Here is a 20,706-nt window from a genome sequence, read left to right on the forward strand (position 1 = left end):
GCCCCTCAGCTTCCTGTGGCCATGGTTCGCTGCTCCCAGCCAATGGGAGCTGCGGGAAGTGGCTTACCACAGGGAGCTGACGGGCTCCATGCCTACAGATGCTCCAGGTAAACAAAACATCCTGACCTGCCAGCGACTTACCCTGATGGGCCAGGAGCCAAAGTTTGCCAATCCCTGAAATATAGGGTCAGCTTATGAAAGGGTCATACAGTTTTTACTATTACTTTTACTATTTTACCTGTCCATCTTGGGGTGGGGGGGGTCGGCTTACAAACGAACGGGCTAATGAAGGAGTATATATGGTAGTTTAAGCAGTTGGGGAGGAAAGGTATAGTTTAGAACTGTGAAGTTCTTTACTATATTTCTCTATGACAGCAAAAGATACAGTTTTACAATCATGTGGGTGTTGACAAAGAAAAACAGTTTGCGAATATCAGAGTAATTACAAATGGGCTCCCTGACCCTGAACAGAACAGCTAAAAATAGTACATTTATGCAGTCTTAAGTTAAATGGCAGTTCTAGCCTTAAACTTTGTCTTGAAGCCTGGGTAAGTATCTGCTTCTGCCAAGGTAGCATGATGCCATTAGCTTCAACCACCAGTAATACATTTGATATAAACCAGCATCCTCTTTGTTGCCCTTTTCCTACAGCCACACATGCAAGAATCTGTTGTGTACTAATTCTTAAATATAGCTATAGTCGACATTTACTGAGCAGGGAAGACTTAATACCCTGTTTCAATACTCTCATGGGGTTACTGCCCCTAAAACACTTCATAGAAACTAAACTGTACTAGTTTCTTACTGGCTCAAATCGTATGTACAACTCAAACCCACCTGAATCACTTTTACTGTTCTTCATTTACATGACACCATCAGTTATTTTGATGTAATGTAAGATATCTACATTCATATTTTACAAGTTTACCTTTCATGTCCATGTCCAAATCCCTGCAACCAGCATGGTAGTAGCAAGTGCTCAAATCTATTTACATTTATTATGTCATCACAGGTTTGGACAGATGGATTATTCCACTGGTAGTCTGATAGAAGTGAAGATATTTAAAGACACTTTCATTTTTTCCTCCCTATTGTTTTCAAACATATTATTTTAATGTCTATTATATCGCCCATAGCTATTTCCATTGTTACCTGTAAACTTATGTTACCTATGAATCTATAACTGAAAATGGTGGGACGAAATTTGTGTCACCATCCCCACTCCTCTTCCCCCCCCAAAAAACATTCAACTTCCCTGCATGGCTTAGTTATTAGGAATAATCTAACATTCGCCAACTCAAATCTCTCATGCTGTTTCCAGATGGGCTGAAGAATGTATAAGATGTGTTCACAGGGGAACATTTTATACTAAATTAAAAGAGATGGATCTTTAAAGGTGGCTGTAAAAATATTTTCTTCACAAGCATAAGCTTTTATGTCCCTATGCTCCCTGCTGTGTTACTGCCTTTGTTACAGAGTGCTCTCAGGACTTCCTCAAAAAGGAGAGCGCCATGAGTCAAGCAAAGCCAAGCAAAATCCGAGACAGAGGTTTCTTTGCATTTTACTTATGTTACATTTATATACTGCAGCACATAAATGTACATATTTCATTAAATTTTAGCATTTGTATCTACACAATTCATGTAATTATATGAGCAATTAAGCTTCACGCTTGAGGGTTGTAAGCATGTGATGATCAGGAAGAAATGCCCTTGCTCTCAGTGCACAGCATTGTACAATTATTATTATATTACTATTATTTATTAGGTGCTGCGTGGGGGTAGTTCACCTTCTTCTGAAGCAATGCTTAGTTACTATCCAGACACTTAGCTAGATGAATTGTGCAATCCAGTATGGCGATTCCTACTGAATATTATGTATTCGCAGTATTGCGATAGCACCAAGAGATCCCAGTCAGGGTCCCATTATACTACGTGCTGTGCAACTAGTCAACTCCATACAGACTGTTCCCGCCCCCAAGGGCTTGCAATCGAAGTTGCGGTCTGGGCAGTACTCCAGTGTGAGAAACCTGATCTCAGATCCTCAAAGATTCTTCCCTTTGACAACATCAAAATATTTTTAAAACAGTATCAAGAATGTATGAGATGGCATGTGAGTAACACAGAGCCTATGTACAATTAAGTCACTACGTATGGTATCGTTTGGAAAACATGCTCATAATTATTGATTAATGCAGGAAAAATTTCTGTAAGCAAATAGCAAATATGGTAAGAATGCTTGCTTTAATCAGTCAATTTCTATAAACTAAACATTCCAAAAAAGAAACCATAGGGGGTAGCTTGTAAAGGTAAACCAAAGTCTGGGTGCAGGTATTGTAAGTGTGCACATTATACATACATAAACAATAAGAAGTCTGTTAGTCTGTTTAAAAACCCTGGAAAATTCATTGAAGGCTAAAACCAACTCTCTCTTTCTGTTTGCACTTAAGTAGTGCACCACACAAATCAAATATTATCACTGAGAGAACATTCGAACATGCATGGCACTATAAAAAAACCCGAAGACTAAATCTTTTCCCCTAAGAGTTTACAATTCTGCAAACATTTGCTATTGCATATATGCTTACTTTTATGTGTAGTCATATCTAATTAGTGAAACTACAAAGGGAGTAACTCCATGATCTAACTGGGGGTTACACTAAATGACCCTTGCTGCCCCTTCTAACATGATGATTCAGCCCTAAATTCACATAACAGGAGGAAGTAACAAATGGAAGGGGAATAATACAATATAGGCTTGAGTAATTCACGAGTCTTGAACGTAATATTGTATTTCGATACACATTATGTATTGCATATACATGAGTATAGTTCAAGTGCCTCCTCAAAAGGGTGTCCTGAGAAGGGACTTGAGAATGAAGAAAAAGGTGAAGTGTCAAACAGAGTCAAGAAGGGGAAAGCAAGCATAGGTGTACACACTGGAGAAAGACAAAGGGGATAAACATGCGGCTTTGGCTAATATAAGTCATGTACAGCTCAGCAATCACACACACCCCTCCCTAGACCCCAAACACCCAGATGCCTATAAAGCATGGTAGTCAGTTCAAAATTCCTTGCTTGTGCGGATTAAAATCAGACTCCCAGATATACTTTAACTGCAAAACATGCTTAAACAAAAAGAAGTTTAACATTAAACTCTTCGGGGATTTTTCTCTTGAGTGCAAGGAACAATTTACTTATGTTTTGCCGAAGTCTTTGAACAAAGTCAGTGTGCTGCAATGCGCAGATGCAACACAGGGTCAGCATGATTTTTGCTAGTGGGGTTTTAACTAAGGCCCTTAATACTAAATCAATGTGTGTTGCTGGATGTCTAAATACAGAGCAAGACAGAAACAAGAATTTTGGTAACTATTAAATGCCTTAACAATATCTCAAAATTAACAGAAGGATAAGGAGAGAGTTCTGGGAGGTTTTTTCCTAGGAGCTTACATGCTGTGCGTTAACAGGATTAAATTTTATCTAGTCCACTGAAAAAACTCCTGAAAATAGGCTGGATAAATGCTAAAAAGCTCCTTTGTATAGCAGTGGCAGCAGGTGTCATTGGTACATTACCAAATTAAGGTTGGAAGTCATCCTGAATATATTTTTAAAAACTAAATTGCTTTTGACTTTTTAAAAATATGAACTGGAGTAGATATTAATAGCAAACTATTATTTAGAATCTTCCTGCAAAGTATTAACATCTCAATATTGGTACTAGTTGGTTCTCCCAAGTATTCCTTTAACATGTCAGGGAGACATACTGAGGTAAATGTTTTTTGATTTTGCTAGACAGGACAGTATGAGAAGCAAAGTTTAGATGAACCGCAGCTTCAGCAAAAATCTGGATTTTGTATATAATTTGCCTGAAAAAATAGCTGGATCATCAGAACACCCCCCAATTGCTTTTACCTGCCTCATTTAACACTGCACATTGTCAATAACAGGTTTAAATCTGTTTTTCCACAGTGAATTTTTCTAGCATGCAATCCTCTATAGGGCAAAGGCAGGTTAAAACACAAACCTTAAACAGCTGAAGCCTCAGTCAACGACGTACCTGCACATTCATCTGTTGATTAAAACTCTTACTATCCACAGCACAGGGGTCGGGCTCTAAATGCAAAATAAAACTCAAAAGCACAAAGCCTACAGCACCATCAATAGCTCCTTAGCATGGACTGGCTGACCCAGCAACGTGTTTATTCCAGGAAACTTTGTCATCCTGCCACTTAAGCTGCCTACAGAAGAGTTGCCCATCTCACGTGCAAGCTTCTAATCTCACAGGGGTTACTCAAGGTAATCCCCACTGAGCTGTGCTTGATTGGCTGTCACAGAAATACAGCAAGTTTCTGTCTGGTCAAATCACTGGACTGTACCACCTGCTGCAAAGACATATGGGTTGGTCCACAGACATTAGTTTATGCTGACAATGCAGCTATACTATGGAAAAGTATACATTTCCAAATTATTGACTAGCATTTCTCCCCAGCCCCCTTTCAAATTTTATTCCAAGACAGCCTTAAAAATACTGCTATCCACTCAAATTAATCTTCTGCTTTTCTACTAAAGCAGACTTTATTCAGTCCATCTCAATTATAGATTACACATTACACCCATCAATGGCCAATTTGCAGAAGGATCTGTAATAAGATGATTATTATTTCCCTCTCAGTTGATAATTTTTCTTCAAAAACTGCTGGTGCAACCAAACGAGCAAGATCATAAACCACTGGATGGTGTTCTGAAATACAAGCAACTAGATCCTCTCTGGTTTCATTCTGAAGTGGTTAATGTACTGCTGCTCTTCCTATATGTGTGCAAATCATAAACAGAAACTGTTCGTTGCTGTGCCTTGATAGCTGTTACTTCTGGGTTTCCAGTATCTCTCAGAATTCACATAGCCTGTAATCATCACTTCACAGAAGATAGTGATAAACTGGAAGTTCTCTGGTGAGCATCCTTTTTTAAGAGCAGACTAAATTTTGAGACTTGACTATCAGAATATCCCTTCCCACTAGTTGGCAGTTTGCAACCAGACTTTGCATTTGCATCCATGCCACTTTCTATTCTGAAGTAAAAAACAGATTTCCTTTATTTTAAAAAACTCATACACATGCTACAAGAAAGACACTTGACATGTTACCTCCCCATGGAGTCTGTTAGAGAAGTTTAAATTGTATCTTTATTAGAAGTCTTTCCCCTTCTAGATTTACTTTAAACAGAAACATCTCTTACGATACAATAAACTCCACATTTCTTAAGAACTTCATATGCTATAATCCAGTACTGAGGGGCTTCAAAATAAACATACGTTTTGAGACCTATGCTGATATAGGCCAAGTTTAAATGGTCGCAACTATACTGGCTAAGAAAATATTTAGGTTTTTAAATCATAACCATGAGTAATAGCGGTGCCAGTGTAATATCTTTATGCCCTCTACTGGAGAATTGTATCCTGCCTGCACTTGCTATCTGTTTCACTGCACTATTTGCCTCGCTTTTAACTTCTATGACCCTGTATGCTGGGATGCTTCTTTTGAAGTTACTCTATTGCCAGTACAAAAAGATCCTGGAGTGCATCCTAAACCCCACTACCTTGCTGGGGAGCTGGAAAGGATAAGGTCAATTAATAGAGGAGAAGGGTCTCCTATTTGCTCTAATCTTTTAATGGGTACCAATGAGTACTTTTTCATTTACAGTGAAAAATATCACCCTCCGTTGGGCTGAAAAAGTGATGCCCAATGATGTTTAGTGTGTTCATCATGTTGTTTCAGGTATTATAGCCCAATAGCAATCATTTTTTCCAAAGGTGAAAAATAATTACATTTACACCCATAAAACAAAGGCTCCAGGCAAACAAAATAACGTGATTTTTCAAGGCTTTCAATTGCTAGAAAATACAAGTGTCTACATTGCAGTTATGGCTAAAGAAATATTAATAACCACAATAACTATACACATAAGTACAGGTATTTGACAGTTCTGTAACATAATTTTCTGTAGAAATCCTTACTACAAATTGGATTTACTAACTATTAACACATCTTAAAAGAAAGCAACACAGTTCAGAGCTGAGCAAGATAGGATTCAACAGAAAAATCTAAAATATATTTTAGCATTGTTCATATATACTATGATTCAGATACCAATGTGTTCTTGCCGCTTCATGTATATATAAGGCTCACTAACAGTTTCCCATAATTCTGATGTTTATAACTTGTCCATAATATTTAATCTGGGCTGACAGCTGGCAAACTAAGGCCCCCATTTCTAAGAATTAGGCAGTATTTAACTGGACTCACACAAATAGTCCCAGTGCCTTCCATGGAACTACAAGTCAATCGTCACAGAATGAGGGCCAGAATCTGCCAGAGCGGAGTTTTGTTTAACCATATTCAACTTACACTGCTTTTGCTCCTTTAAAGTTGTCCAAGTAAAATTTCCTAGTTCTGACAGGTTTTGGTTCCTGCATACTTCAAAAAGGGTTTTAAAACCAAAAGTTAAAATTTGATAAACAACTAGGTCTACAATATGCCTATTTACTTTGACATTTTTTAATATTACTTTGGTGTATCTACACAAGTTTTCAAACTGACTACTGCACAAAACAGAGTAGTTACTTTTAAGGGAGCATTACTAGGAGGTAAGTTATGTATTTTAATCAGATATTTAGGCAACGGGTCAGAGCTAAAAGACATTAAACGTACAAGATCTGGTTTATGAACTTTCATGTTGCCCTCTATACCACAAATTGTTTCACCATAAAAAAAAAAAATGTTTTAAAATTAAAAGCCAGTTACATGCTTGAACACAGAATATGAGTTTAGCAAAATTGGGTTGTAAAGTTTCTCTTATTCAAATCAGTGACAGTTTAGAAAGGTTACAATGAGTTATCCTGCAAATAGCAGGTCCTGACTGTAGTAATAGTGACACATTAACCACTGTACACAAGAACTAAAGCACTACTGACTTTAGGATGAAATAGCATATACCCCATCCTCATGCTCAAATGCAGTTTACTAGTTCTGAAGACTTAAGTGTTATAGAGCAACAAAAAAATATGATCAAAAACTGTACTCGTTTTTTGAAATGCAAGTCATGTCTAAATATTAATCATAATCAGCAGCAGATTGTTGGTATAAAGTGTATAAAAATTCCTCCAGCTCTGCGACATTGTAAGCTGGTATCAGTAGACTCAGACAATTTTGCTTACCAACCTGAGTGATAACTACTTATTGGTAGTAGTCAATATTAGTACATGAGAATGAGAATGTAAGTTAACCTGTCTTGTGTATTTTCATTGTTCATGTTGAAAAAGTTTCAAACCATAAAGAGTGCAAAAGTAAAAGTAAATTAGGATTTTACATTCTCCTAGTTTTAATAATCTAAGATATTTAACATTGTTACTAAGGAAATTTTTGTTATCCCTTGAGTACCTCAAAACTTGAGCCTACGTTGTCTTATGCTTCATCACACTCAGTAGTATCTTACTCCCCAAACAGTCCAAACAACTTCCATTGGAACTATTTGCATAGCAAAAGCATACTCAACACCAGTAAAGGTAGCACAATCCAGCATTTCCAAGTAGCTTGTATATTGGTCTGAGAAACCAGCCAAAGGCATTTTCTGGGCTTTATTTTCATGGTGACTGCATACATTTTGAGAAAATCTGACTTATTTTAAACAAGTCAGTACTCCCCACTTGGAGTTCTCAGAATCTGAAGCCATCATAAGTCACACAGTGATGGACTTAAATACAATTTGTAACAAAATATCCACAATGGTTAATGTTTTCAGAGAAGAGCTGGCAAAGTATGTAAATGTCTCAACACAATCTCCTGATTTAGTAGTCAATGATTTGTTACAGAGTGCTTAGCTCTGATCAAAGATCTGTTGATGCACACTGCCTACTCTTGAGATGTGTGGCCACTGTGGCAAGAGAGGAAAAAACCTCCTGTGAGATGGCCATTTTTTTACCCCAAGGATACTATCAGGAGTTTAATTTAAACAGCTTCACCACAATAGTGAGGACAGACCTATGAAGTGTTGCTCATTTTAATAGGCATGTTGGAGCATGTTTTCAGCGGGTGTGTTCCAATCTGTTTTCATGCGTGAGTACTTGATGTTAATCATTAATTAGATTAACTCTCTCAGCAAGAGAATTCCTTCCCTCTTTCCTTCATTCAAAAAGTTTGTCCAAGTCAATATGCCAATTTAAAATTTAACAGAATTTTACTGCATGGATTCTTATGTACCTTACACGACACTAATGTATTTCAATACAAGAATGAGTTAGAACACCTCTGGATTAGCCATTCCAGGAATAGTTAAATGCTCTGGGCACAAGGGCACAGTACTACAGGATGGTGTGAGAGGGCAGGTTTCTTGCAGTATGTCACTACAAGATCTGCCTTAACGATCAATGATTGGCTAAACTGCTATCAAGAGTTTTGTGTCTCCTATTGGCAGCTAAATCTCCCCAGATCTGTGCAGCCACACTACTTCAAAGTCTCACCAATTCTTCCTTTTCAGTAATGTTACCAGGATGTGACTGATTTCTGCAGACTAGTCATTTCTGAGACAAACTAAAGACTGAGACCTGGGGTCTTCCAACCGCAATAGTTCTATAATTTCATCTGTCTAAAAAAGACACTGAGAAGCTGACAAAATTGAACTTCAGTTTCCATTAAGTGTTTCATATTTTGTCAAGGAGTTTTGTCCACTATCATTTCTGGTTGTCAGTAACAGTTTAAGGATTCAAACGTTTCAATCTTTGCCATTCATGTAGTCATTACACACAGTTCTTTGACTATTTATTTTATCTGCAGACCATGCTTTCTTTAGTACCCTGCCTATGCCAACACATTTTGCTTCCTCTCTTGATACTTTTCAAAATGCTTTTCAGCTAAATATATTCTCTGCTCTTCTGAAATGGACTTGTCCCACATCCAATATAGTGTTCTCCTCTCCCCCGGCTCCCATTTTCCAACAAAAATTTTAAGTCTCTTCAATTTTCTTTACATTACTTTCCAATTTCCATGTTAACTCTGGCAGCCTACTAAGTATTTCTCATAATACATTACTTTCTTCCTCTTTAAATAATTCCAATATTTCCAAGTGAATTCTTCCTGAATCAGCAAATTGGTCAATTTACATGTATTAACGTAACTGGTCTATTTTTCTTCTTGCTACAAAACGTCAGTTTGACTTTCAGCCTGACCACCAGAAAACGATCACTATTAATTTCTGCTTTTTGACAGACATTGACATGTGAAGTGGTTATGTATTTTCCAATGAACATCGTATGTCCGACCTAATTTCTATTGGCTCCATCATATGATTTACTAATAAATCTGACCTCAATTTGTATTGTTGGGTGCTCAAACAAAATGAATTGTCATAGTGAAAGCCACAAATGAGCAAAGCAAACATTTATGAAGACAATACTTTTATATAAAAGTTATTTGAAAACCCAGAATTATGGAATCCATTTCTTATTTCAGAAAGGACTAAAAATGGTAGGATTTTAGAAACTATGTTTTCCTATTTTTAATCATAATTTCTTACGCAATGTGCTTGACCACTCAACAATACACAAAAAGATAGTTCTAATTATTTTACTTGGTTCACACGTGCATTCAAAGAGTCATTCTGAAACATACGTAACATACCTGGTTTCTTCCTCTACGTTTGCCATAATTTCTTCGCACAAGGGCTTTGTAATTCTCATTTTTCTTGGTCAAATAATAATACAAAACACAGTCTGGAACATTCTAAAATGAAAGAGGAAAAATCAGTTTCTGTACCTCAAAAGCCAAACCCTATTAAATACATTAAATATGATGTCATTCAACTATTTATACTATTCTAGTCACTAGATTCAGAGAAGTGTTAGAATTTTGCTCAGCAATTAAGTGGATTAATGCATACAAACAGGAAAAAACAGCTATCCTATAACATTAAACCTCAGCCCATGTATACTCATAATACCCTCAGCTAGTTTATTCTTTATGATTTAACCTACATTATGTAATTAATAGTGGGAAAGCCGCCATTTATCATAATAGCTATAAGTATTTGAGATGTTCTGTCAAAAGTATCTTGTTTGGTCCTAAATTGGGAATCACTTCTTACATAGGCTGCGCAGAATCTCAGCTCTGACTTAAAGGCTGACCCTGCTCTCAGTGAAATACCACTGACTTTAATGGTGCAGATGCAGGACCTTAGAGCGAGCATGTTAGCAGGCAGAGTCAGTTCTGTTGCTAACCAAAAAATGATATGAACGGTTAATGCAACTTACCTATTTCAAACAAAACAAATTGCAAAATGCCATTTTCTTTTTCTTTTATCCATGAAAGTAAACACTATTGAGCTTTGTTAGATGTTTAACATGCAATTTGTTTTGCATCATCATTTTATTTCTGCTGACATATAATTACTGCCTTTGCAGCTAATAGGAGATTTGGTTTTGGAAGTTTTAATTCCAAGAAGAGAAAATATTAGCAGGAAAAGTGACTTACATTAGAAAAGTAAGAGACCACACCTTACATAGTGTTTACATTCTAAAAATGTCTTACCTTTCTTTCCAGGTAGGAGGCAATTAGACCAAAGTTCTTGGGATGTTGGACAAACCTTTTATAAATCAGAAATTATTTTTAAATTCTGACTATATATAATCACATAAAAAAAGAAGTCTTGCAAACAATTGTGTTCCATCAGGAACTCTTTCATTTCCAAAAAAGAAGCTAGTTTAACCTAAGTGTATAGTTTTCACATTACTGATTTAGGAATATTCAAATTAAATCACACTATAGGTTAATATAGTGAAAAACTACAACTACTTGGCTTAATTATTTTAATCTGTTCAGTAAATGAAAACATCTTTTACAAAGTTTCCTGTCTAAAGACAAAGCAAAAAGCAACAGAAATAAGCAACTGGTTGATGCCTGACCCAATAGGAAAATGCATGAACAAGTCTAAAGCTACGTGATATTCCATCCACACAGAACATTCTGCTGTAGTAATCAGAGAGCCTTGGTTCCCTGACAAAATATCATCACGTGAGTTTTTAACAGGAGTGAGCTGAAAATTAATATTGTTATTAATGTTTACTATACACTTCGACATTCATCTGTCACTTGCAGTGTAATAAAAACAAAGGTAAAAGACTAATTACTTTTCCTTAAATATCTCCTTCTCATGGTCTGTCCAGACATTCATGAACTGTCTGTCTTTATACACCTTCATGGGGTCCTCCATCAGACCATTCATATTAATAAACTTCACTCGTCTTTGTTCTGCATCAAACATCATGGGAGGAATGACAGAGAGCTGACGCATTTGTTTTTCGTTGTTCTATAGACAAAATAAGACAAAGTTTCTATGAATGTTTATGGTTCCTATGTTATTTACTACATGGTTCTAATGGGCAATACAGTACACACATTCAGCCCTCTCCATTCATCTTAATCCTTTCACATGGTTTTATTTTTTCTCCTCCAGAAGTTGTGGCCATCCCACTTAATATTCACATAACTGAAGGGGATGAAGGAACAGTACTACACATCATTAACAGCTGTTATAACAGCAAAGCCTTTTAAAAGGAAAGGTTTTCAGGAGTCTCTTACAAGTAAGGAGAAATCAGATGTCAAAGGACAGTTTCACACCCTAGGTCTACCACAGCAGAGGTGTGATGGCGAAGTCTAGCCCCTAAAAGGAAGATACACGAGAGCAAAGATCCAGGTCATGATAAAACTCACAAAGGGCATCTTGAACTAACCTAAAACAAGCTCATAAAGGAAGAATATCCAAAGTGGATTATCAACATCTCAGTAGAAGGGTCAAATAAATAATTTGCTGCATTGATAAATTGAAACAATGGCCTCACCTCTTGCTCAGAGAGTCCATCAATGATTTCAGAAATCTCATGTTCACTTCTAGCAATAGTTGCTGAAAGGCCAGCCCCTCTTTGGCCAACCCTAGTTTTTGAAAGAGATCCATAAATTGAGATTTCACACGAGAAAACATTTCAGATTAGTTTAAATATAGCTCATTTGGGAGACAGGTAAACTAGAAAAGTAGCATCACCGAATACCCAATGTAGGCTACACACTGCACTTTTAAATGGCTAATGAATTTTAGATGTGGACTTGGGAGGCCTCATGCTCAGCAAGAAGGCACACGGGAGAATTTCTGGTGTCAATACTACAAGAATCAGAGGCCTACAAGTACTATAGAACAACTGTCATACTCCCCAAAAAAGTGACTTGAATTGTATTCATCTTACATTGTCCTTTTTGTACAATTTTTCTTAATCTTAACCCAGATCTCTCTTAAACAGCAAGGAGTTAAATTACATCACTGTATTTCAGTAACCACAGCTTCCTGACAGATGAAACATATGGCAAGTTTTACACAAGTCACTTAATAAAAAGAATTTAATTAAAAGAAAAATCATGTAATCTTTGTCCTTTGTGTGCATTAGTCTAGTGAACATCAATTGTCATGAGACACAAAGGAATGATACAGACATCTGACAGAAAAATATTAGCTACAAATTGACTTCTAGGCCTGAAATGAAATTTCCCCATGCAAAGCTGGAGCTCTGGGCATAATTTACAAAATTAAGGTCCACTTCTGCAAATACTTATGCATGTGAATAGCTTTCCTCATGCAAGTACTCTTACTACTACAATCTATCCTTCAAACTAACCATTATGAATTAGCCAATTTCTTACAGGTATCATGGCAGGAGTGAGGTTTGACGACAGATTTGAAGAAGAGCAGATGACAGGGAACTAGGGAAAAGGTGGAAGAAGGCAGAGCAGTCTAAGATGCCAAACAAACTAATGAGGCTAGCATTGTTGGCAAAACAGAATGGGGAGTTGTGGTAAGAGACAAGAGTAGTCTAAACTGGCTTCAAAATTTAACAACCAGTTGACGCAAACCAGTGCGAACTGGTTCCAGCTCACTACTGCCATTAAGCTGAAACATTTTGTATTTGATAGAATTTAGAAACAAATCGTGACAGTATTTGAGAGGAATATTTAGATTGTGTGGTATTACCTTTGAAATCGTTCTTGCTGTTCTCTTTGCTTTCGGATTTCTGGGAACTGTTTCTCATAGTACTCTCTTGTTTTACTTTCTTTAGCTTTCCTGCGGGGATTATTTTCTATCCTGTCTACTTTCTTCTCCCATGCCTCCATCAGTTGATCATAACGTTGACAGATTTTCTGTTCCTGTTAAATTCCAAAAATAAAAGTGATGGAATTAAACACTAATATACTATCAGTATTTCACTAACTCAGAGCTCTGATATGTTGCCTTACAAGAGATGCTGGGTTCAGAAGTGCATACAGGAGATTGCTACTAGTCCGGTGGCTCTTGACTTCATAGGAGATGTGACCAATTTTAAGGAGGTAGTAGAAGTGGCTTCATCAGTGCAAAAAAAACTCTGCCGATTTAATTATTTAACTAGGTTCTTATACTGTGCACATCTCTGTGGTATTTGTGAAATGTTATTGCTGGTTCCTCAGTAACTGATGTTGTCCATACCAAGGTTTTTTGTGTGTTGTCTCCTAAAGGGATGGGATTGGAATAAGTGAAATATATCCCTGACCTCAGTGTTCAGGAGAGGAATGGCTGCCCATAGAAAACTAGAGCCATCTGAAGGAAAGAATACTGTAAATGCAAAGAGATTCCAGGATGAAGATGAAGTGATGTTTAACCTCTTTCATTTTTTAAAGAAGTGCTGTTTCAGACATCACGCAAGGCCAAAAAGGATGTCACTCCCTATAATGGAATTTGCAAAACAGTGCTCTGATAATAACACTGGTATCTAACATACACACACAGGAATAAAAATGCTTTTGGATTTTTTAAGACAAAAAAGTTTTGAATGATGTTTTCTCTCTCCATCAATAGTTACTATATAGGGAAAGAAGTTTGGGGGGGAGGGGGGGGACCTGCCACGGCAATTACTACAAGACATTGGAAACTGATCTTAAGCGCCCCCCCCCCTTTTTTTAATTTTTAAGCATTTAAAATTTGGATTGCTTGTTTGCTACTTCACAGAAAGTTAACTAAAAATTCTTATTTACTTCAAAATGAACACCTAAGCTTTATCATACAGTAATTTTATAAATTGGATTTCCAATCAGATAAATAAGAATTTTGATTCACAGTCTTAATTTTCAAATTCATCGGATTTAGAGGGTACTAACAAGTAATTTAGGCCTAAAAATTAGATTTTGGATAAAAAGGGTTTTTCATAAAAGAAGCAAAATTCACTGAAGAAAATTGTCTGATTCTCTATAGTATTTGCAAACCAAAACCTTGCTGTTTTGTGCTAGAACCTGAGAATGAGAAAGTGAAATTGACTAGTTTATTTTCATCACCCAAAACAAAATTAAATGTAAAAAGTAAAGAGTGAAATAGATAAGAATTTTTTAAAAATAATCTCAGATTTTACTAACACCACAGGTACAGAAGTTAGTTTTATAAATGTATTTTAACTTGCCTGTATCCCTTTAAGTTTAGGTTAAGGAGGAGAGCATTTAAAAATTAAAACTGGAGTATGTCATTCAGTTTGGAAAACTCTGCTGGTGAGATACAGTGACTATTTTAAACTGTTCACCAATGAGTTGTCTGGTATTTATTCAGAAAGTGTTACATCAGTCATCATTTGCTCCATTGAACACATTATGAAATAAATTTTTTCCCCAATAAGATTTCCAACATATTTACTCACTTTCTAGCAGCAGTATATAGATGCACAGTAACTTGAACAGAACAACATTTCATTCATGCGCAAGTTACCAAGTAAAAATGTAGCCCTTCCACTTCAGTCCACATACATATTCCTGAAACAACTAATATTTCCGACATAGCCTATTGGTAAACACAAATATGCAAAGAATACTAACATTAACCTGGAATGTGCAGATTTATACAAAACTGATTTGTGAACATATATGTAAACAAGCATTTGAGTCAACATGCCCAACGAGACACCACATATTTGTCAATACTCTGACTTCCACAAAGATATTGCAGCATTACCCTTTGTTTCCTTGCATGATTTCTTCTCTTAAAAAACAAAATCAGCTTTTTCCTCATCACCTGGTTTCTAGAAAACAACAGAATTGGAAAAGTGTTTAAAAGTTACATTTTAACCACAGACTTTATCAACATCAGGGATCTCAAAGAAGTTACTGAAAATATACATAGGGGGATAGAAAATATGGATGGTTGATTCATCTAACGTTTCTTTTTCTTGCTTGCACATCAGAAGGTGTTTGATGTTGCAGGAAAAAAGCCATGAAACTAAAATCCTATTATATGCAACAGAAGCCATCCCTGAAGAGGGAGGGATTGGCCAAGAGACTGATTAAGAGGATCCCAGCCAACCTATGTAAGCCTGGGATTCTCCTCACCACAGATGGACAGGATGGGACTAATAATTGAATATGGCAAAGTTCTGATGACTTGGAAATAAGTGAAGGGCCTTTGCAACTCATTTCACTCAAAAGGTATAAATTTACAAGTACATGTAATAATCACCTAGGTCATCAGGATTTGGAACTGGTATACAAAGCTAACTAAGCTGTGGCACTCATATATTTTACTTTGTAATATATTATTCCTGAAAATTCAATGTCCCCGTACAGAGTTTTTTATTATTATAATGAATCTATCTTTTGTAATTTTCTCTTCTACATTTAAAGATATAGCTACGATGAAAAATTCTAAAAAATTCACCAACTTACTCATGGTCATATGCACGTTCCACACTCACTGAATGTTAATTTTTTCATAACGTTTGCAGATATATTCTTGAATTTCCTCCCACATGTATAAAATAACTTTCTGCTTTGCAAATTCTACTATTATATTTCACTTTCAATACTGTTTTCCACTTTGCATTTCAAGAAAATACAGTATTTAGAAGAGTTGTGTATTTAAGTTTAAAGTAAAGTATTCTCTTCCAAACAGTTCTCAAGCTAATGGGAAATTTTATATTGAAGAAAGAAACATCAGCACGCACACCAAACTGGGAAATGTTGGTACAGCTGATTGGGAAATGCGATTTTTTTTTAATTATTAAAATGTAAGTGCTAAACTGTACCAGACGTGGCTTATTTTTAGACTCTCCACAGTATCTAGAAAGTAAATATTGGAGGACCACTGGTCGCATATGCAAAAAAGATTTACCTTCCCGAGAGTGTCTTATGAAGAAGGTACAGTTTATCAACAAGACTTATTCTGCCTTTATACTGCAGCTAAAGTTAAGGTTGTCTCAAAAACTTCACAAGTGACTTTTTTCCAGAGGGCCTATATCTTAGTTACAAAAGCCTGATGCAGACTACAACTTAAAAATACATAGCCCAAAAAAGAAGAAGTGCAAATCGATCATCTAGTCTGACCTCCTGAATAGCACGGGCCATAGAACTCCCCCAAAATAATTCCTAGAGCAGAGGGTTTAGAAAAACATCTAATCATGATAAAAAAAAAAGAGAGACAGACAAACAACAAGAAGATGTATTTGACAGTAATTCCATTCATGGTGAAAGTCAATCAAGAGGTTTAAGTTTCCTAAGCACTTATAAAACAGTTCTTGGAAAGCATCCCACTCCTCAATGCAAACAGCACCTTTCCCTAATTCACAAGACACTCAACAGAAAACATTTATATACCCAGCATATTACAAACCATTATCCGTAACCTCAGGATATCCTAGCATCAAATATATTCATTATTTGTACAAATATCAAAGCCACTTATCAGTAAGCAAGTGACCTTACAAAAACCATTCCTAGAAAAGGGTAATTTTGACTTAAAAAAAAAAAAAAATCTGTATCCTGCTACAAGTATCACAGCAAAAAACAAAATATTTTCCCAACAGTTGGTTGTCCCGAAAAACAGATATAAATTGAAAGCAAAGTGCATCCTCTGTGGAATCCCTCATGAATACTACAGATAGATAGCCTGGAGACAGAGAAATTGTATATGAGACTCTCCGTATATAGGCACAGATTGTTTCCAGTGACATTTTGGAATACCTGAGTGCCTTTCAGTTTACAACAAAACATAGGGCTAAAGCCTTAATCATATTGATATAACAATGACAGTTTCTGAAATCCTTCTCTATTTTAGTTATGGCATTTTGTAGGGAAAAAGAAGGTAATGTTGCCTTTGAGTAGGCTGGAAGTACCATTGTATCAACATTTTCTTTCTTCACAGCCTGCTCACCATGATGTCTGCAGGGTGTTGAGAGAAGGGCTCAATACTGACTGGGCATGAAGCTTAAGATGGTTAACCATGCTAAAGAATAATTTAGCCACATAAAGGTACTCCTTCAGTTCCTTACTGGATCATAAAGTATGAGGCTATTACTATTTTGACAAAGAAATAGCAAGAAATTATTGAATGTTAACTTTCAAAATTCACACTTTCTACCAGAAGACATAGCAGTCTACTTCATACAGCTGAATTTAGTTTGTCCTAAGTAACAAATAGTGGAGAAATATAGCATGCAGTGACACAATTCAGGGTCTACCACAGAAAAAGGAGGCCATCGTAGAGTCTGCACAAAACAGGACTCCTCTGACTCTTAACAGTGGCAACATTTAAAAGGCTTCTTGAACACTTTCCTTCATGAAGGAAAGGGACAAAGAAATTTAGGCCAAATCAGGCCTGAATTTTAGCTCTGGAAAAAAACTTTTCCAAAAACCTAAGACAAACAAATGTTTTCTTTTAAAAAAATTCCAGTGGAAAAGCGTTTTTCATTCTCTTGCAGTAGTTGCAAACCAAGTGTTGCAGGATTGTTCTAGTACACAAAAACCTGAAAACTGAATGGGCTAGAAATTGTCTATTTTCATTGAGCTAGCTAAAATAATTGAAACGGAAAATGTTTCATAAATCATATAAAGCAAATGAGATTTTGAAGTTCCAATGTTTTGTTACAATAAAACGTAATGACACGGATATGTAAAAACTAGGATGTTTCACTCCAGGCCCTTTTAAAACAGCAAGATTACAAGACGCTTAGTACTTACGTTTTGATGTTTTCATGGTACACCTTTGTGTCTGATGGTTGGTTGTAAAGTGGCTACAAAATGGATTCGCATATACATTAAGAACATTACACTTGTGTTTAATTCTACAAATATATAACATATTAAGGCAACATGTTAAAGCAAACAGAATTCCCAACCTGTGAGATGCAGTGACCTAAAATGAACAGGAGTTGAAGGTGCTCAGCAACTCACAGAAGGAAAGGAGTACTTGTGGCACCTTAGAGACTAACCAATTTATTTCAGCATAAGCTTTCGTGAGCTACAGCTCACTTCACTCAAATAAATTGGTTAGTCTCTAAAGTGCCACAAGTACTCCTTTTCTTTTTGCAAATACAGACTAACACGGCTGTTACTCTGAAAACTCACAGAAGCGTTTCTCTACTTCATTGGATTTACAGTCTGAGCCTATAAAGTGATCACTAGCCTAAAGAATTCACTTTTAAATAAAGTTGACTCAAACATTTAAAAAACACTTCTATTTCAAGTTTATTAAAATTTGCTTACAAAAAATTACAAACTGAGCCAGTCAGATCACTGAGCCCTTGATTCAGCGGGGTACTTATGTATATGCTTAAGTCCCACTGAAATCAATACGACTGCTCAGGCTTTTTAAGCGTTACATGCTTACATGTTTTGCAGGAATCAGCATGAACGTATGCATTTGCTTAAGTTCTTTACTGAATTGGCTAAACAGCTGACAAGTTTTAAAAGAGATCTGTTTTAAGTAATGTTCAACAGACTGCTCCCATCAGTGGTCTGGCCTGCTAGCCCATTTTAAAAAAAGTTATAATACATCAGCCACTTTAAATTTCTGGCACATAATAACTATATTGTCTCTCCGGGCCTGTGCCCCTCATTTAATGTTTTGAAACATTCAAAGAATCCTCTTAGGCCATGTCTACATTTACCAGAGATCACGCTGCTGTGATCAACAGCGGGGGTTGATTTAGGTGGTCTGGTGAAGACCCGCTAAATCGACAGCAGAGCACTCTCCAATGGACTTCATTGGAACGAGAAGAGTAACGCAAGTCGATGGGAGAATGTCTCCCATCGACGCAGTCCGGTCTAGACACTGCAGTAAATCAACCCAAGCTATGCCGTTACATTATTCATGTAGCTGGAGTAGCATAACTTAGGTCGACTTACTGCGGCAGTGTAGACAAGGCCTTAGTTACAGAAATGGACAGGCATATGAGCCCTCAAGACCAAATATACAGTAAGTCCATTATATTAAGAAAAAAATTCAAGATTTTTTTTTTTAAGCCACAAGTTTAAGTCATGCAATCATACTTTCTTATGTCTGTTCATCTTGGGAGAAGAATCTCAGAAAGAAAAGCAAGAAAGGCAATAAAGGAACTTACCAGTTCAACTTTTGGACCAAGACCTTCAAAAATTTTATGAGCTTCTTCTGCTTTTTTCTGTGAAACATATTTTGTATAGTCTAAATATTAATGCAGTTTTATTCAGTAATAATGCAAATTGGACTGTCAAAACTATCTTTACCATCTTGCCCCAAGGTCATCTGCAAAGATAAATCCCCCATCCACATTTAAGTCTCTCTTCACCGGCTTCTGCCACATTGCCTATAGTGAATCTGTGTAGCTCGAAAGCTTGTCTCTCTCACCAACAGAAGTTGGTCCAATAAAAGATATCCCACCCAGTCTCTGTAGTGAATCGAGTTAACATATATAAATTGTCTATGGTTATTCCCCAGACCTTTATCTACTTGTCTGACTTTAAGCTGTGAGCTCACCTGAGCAGGAACCACCCTTCTTAGATGTTTGGAAAGCAACTAGCACACAGTAGGTCAGACTGCAAATAATTATCTGAAGGGGAGGGAGGTGTGCTCCAGAGCCAGGGAAGCATGATTTAGAAAGGCTGGGTTAAGGCAGCCATTAAAGTAAAGGCAAGGAGCAAATATACAAAAAATAAATCAACCTGTATGTCCAATATGCCTTTTTTCAAAGCTACACTTCACTACAGATTAACCCAACACATCCACCCACAGTACTTGGTGAAAGGGCAAAAAATTGTCTTGTTCCTAAGGGAACAGAGCTGAGTTACTCATCCAGCTTTCACAAGTTCATTTAATCCACCCATCCTTCTAAACCCTTTCTTTAGCAAACAGACTATGAGACTATGCAATATACTTATTTTTAAGCTGCTTCCTCTCTACAAGTTAAAAGTTCTACAAGCTATTCCAGGAGGTTCACATGCCAGCAAAAATTAAAAAAACAAACAAACAAACAAACACAAAAACCCAGGTTATTTTTAGAAAGTGTGCGCCGCTACATTCTACTACTTTTCTACATGTACTATTCTGAACTCAGAAAAATGACAAATATTTTGGAAGCCACAGCTGTGCAAAGTAATTACATATCAGGAGAATGGTATAAAATTACCCTAGTAAAAATGGTTTGTTTGGTCTCAGAACACAACTTGGGACTGAACTTTATCCCTCTTAGTTGAGTTAAATTCTCTAAGTACAGCTGAGCATTAAAATCAAGAGTTATATCCTTACAATGTCCACCCTCTAACCATGATGTTGTAAAGGTGACTACCTTCTTGCAAAACTGCAGAAAGAGATAACCAAACAAGTATTGCATACACAAGTGTCACAATATTTGTAT

At 36.5% G+C, this 20,706-nt stretch overlaps 1 protein-coding gene across 10 annotated transcripts in view; it reads right to left on the minus strand.

Moving 5' to 3' along the window:
• NCOR1 (nuclear receptor corepressor 1) overlaps positions 1-20,706 on the minus strand; it is a 116,156-nt gene that overhangs the window by 56,354 nt on the left and 39,096 nt on the right. For all 10 annotated transcript variants that reach the window (XM_074974688.1, XM_074974687.1, XM_074974684.1 and 7 more), the window contains 8 exons: positions 19,438-19,494; positions 18,056-18,108; positions 15,060-15,126; positions 13,065-13,237; positions 11,887-11,977; positions 11,176-11,354; positions 10,577-10,631; positions 9,671-9,772 (listed from right to left, as the gene is read on the minus strand). In XM_074974688.1, the coding sequence (XP_074830789.1) occupies positions 9,671-9,772; positions 10,577-10,631; positions 11,176-11,354; positions 11,887-11,977; positions 13,065-13,237; positions 15,060-15,126; positions 18,056-18,108; positions 19,438-19,494 (777 nt within the window). The remainder of the gene's footprint in view (positions 1-9,670; positions 9,773-10,576; positions 10,632-11,175; positions 11,355-11,886; positions 11,978-13,064; positions 13,238-15,059; positions 15,127-18,055; positions 18,109-19,437; positions 19,495-20,706) is intronic.

The sequence above is a fragment of the Natator depressus genome, chromosome 17 (genome assembly GCF_965152275.1).
Source record: "Natator depressus isolate rNatDep1 chromosome 17, rNatDep2.hap1, whole genome shotgun sequence".
Classification (NCBI taxonomy): Eukaryota; Metazoa; Chordata; order Testudines; family Cheloniidae; genus Natator; species Natator depressus.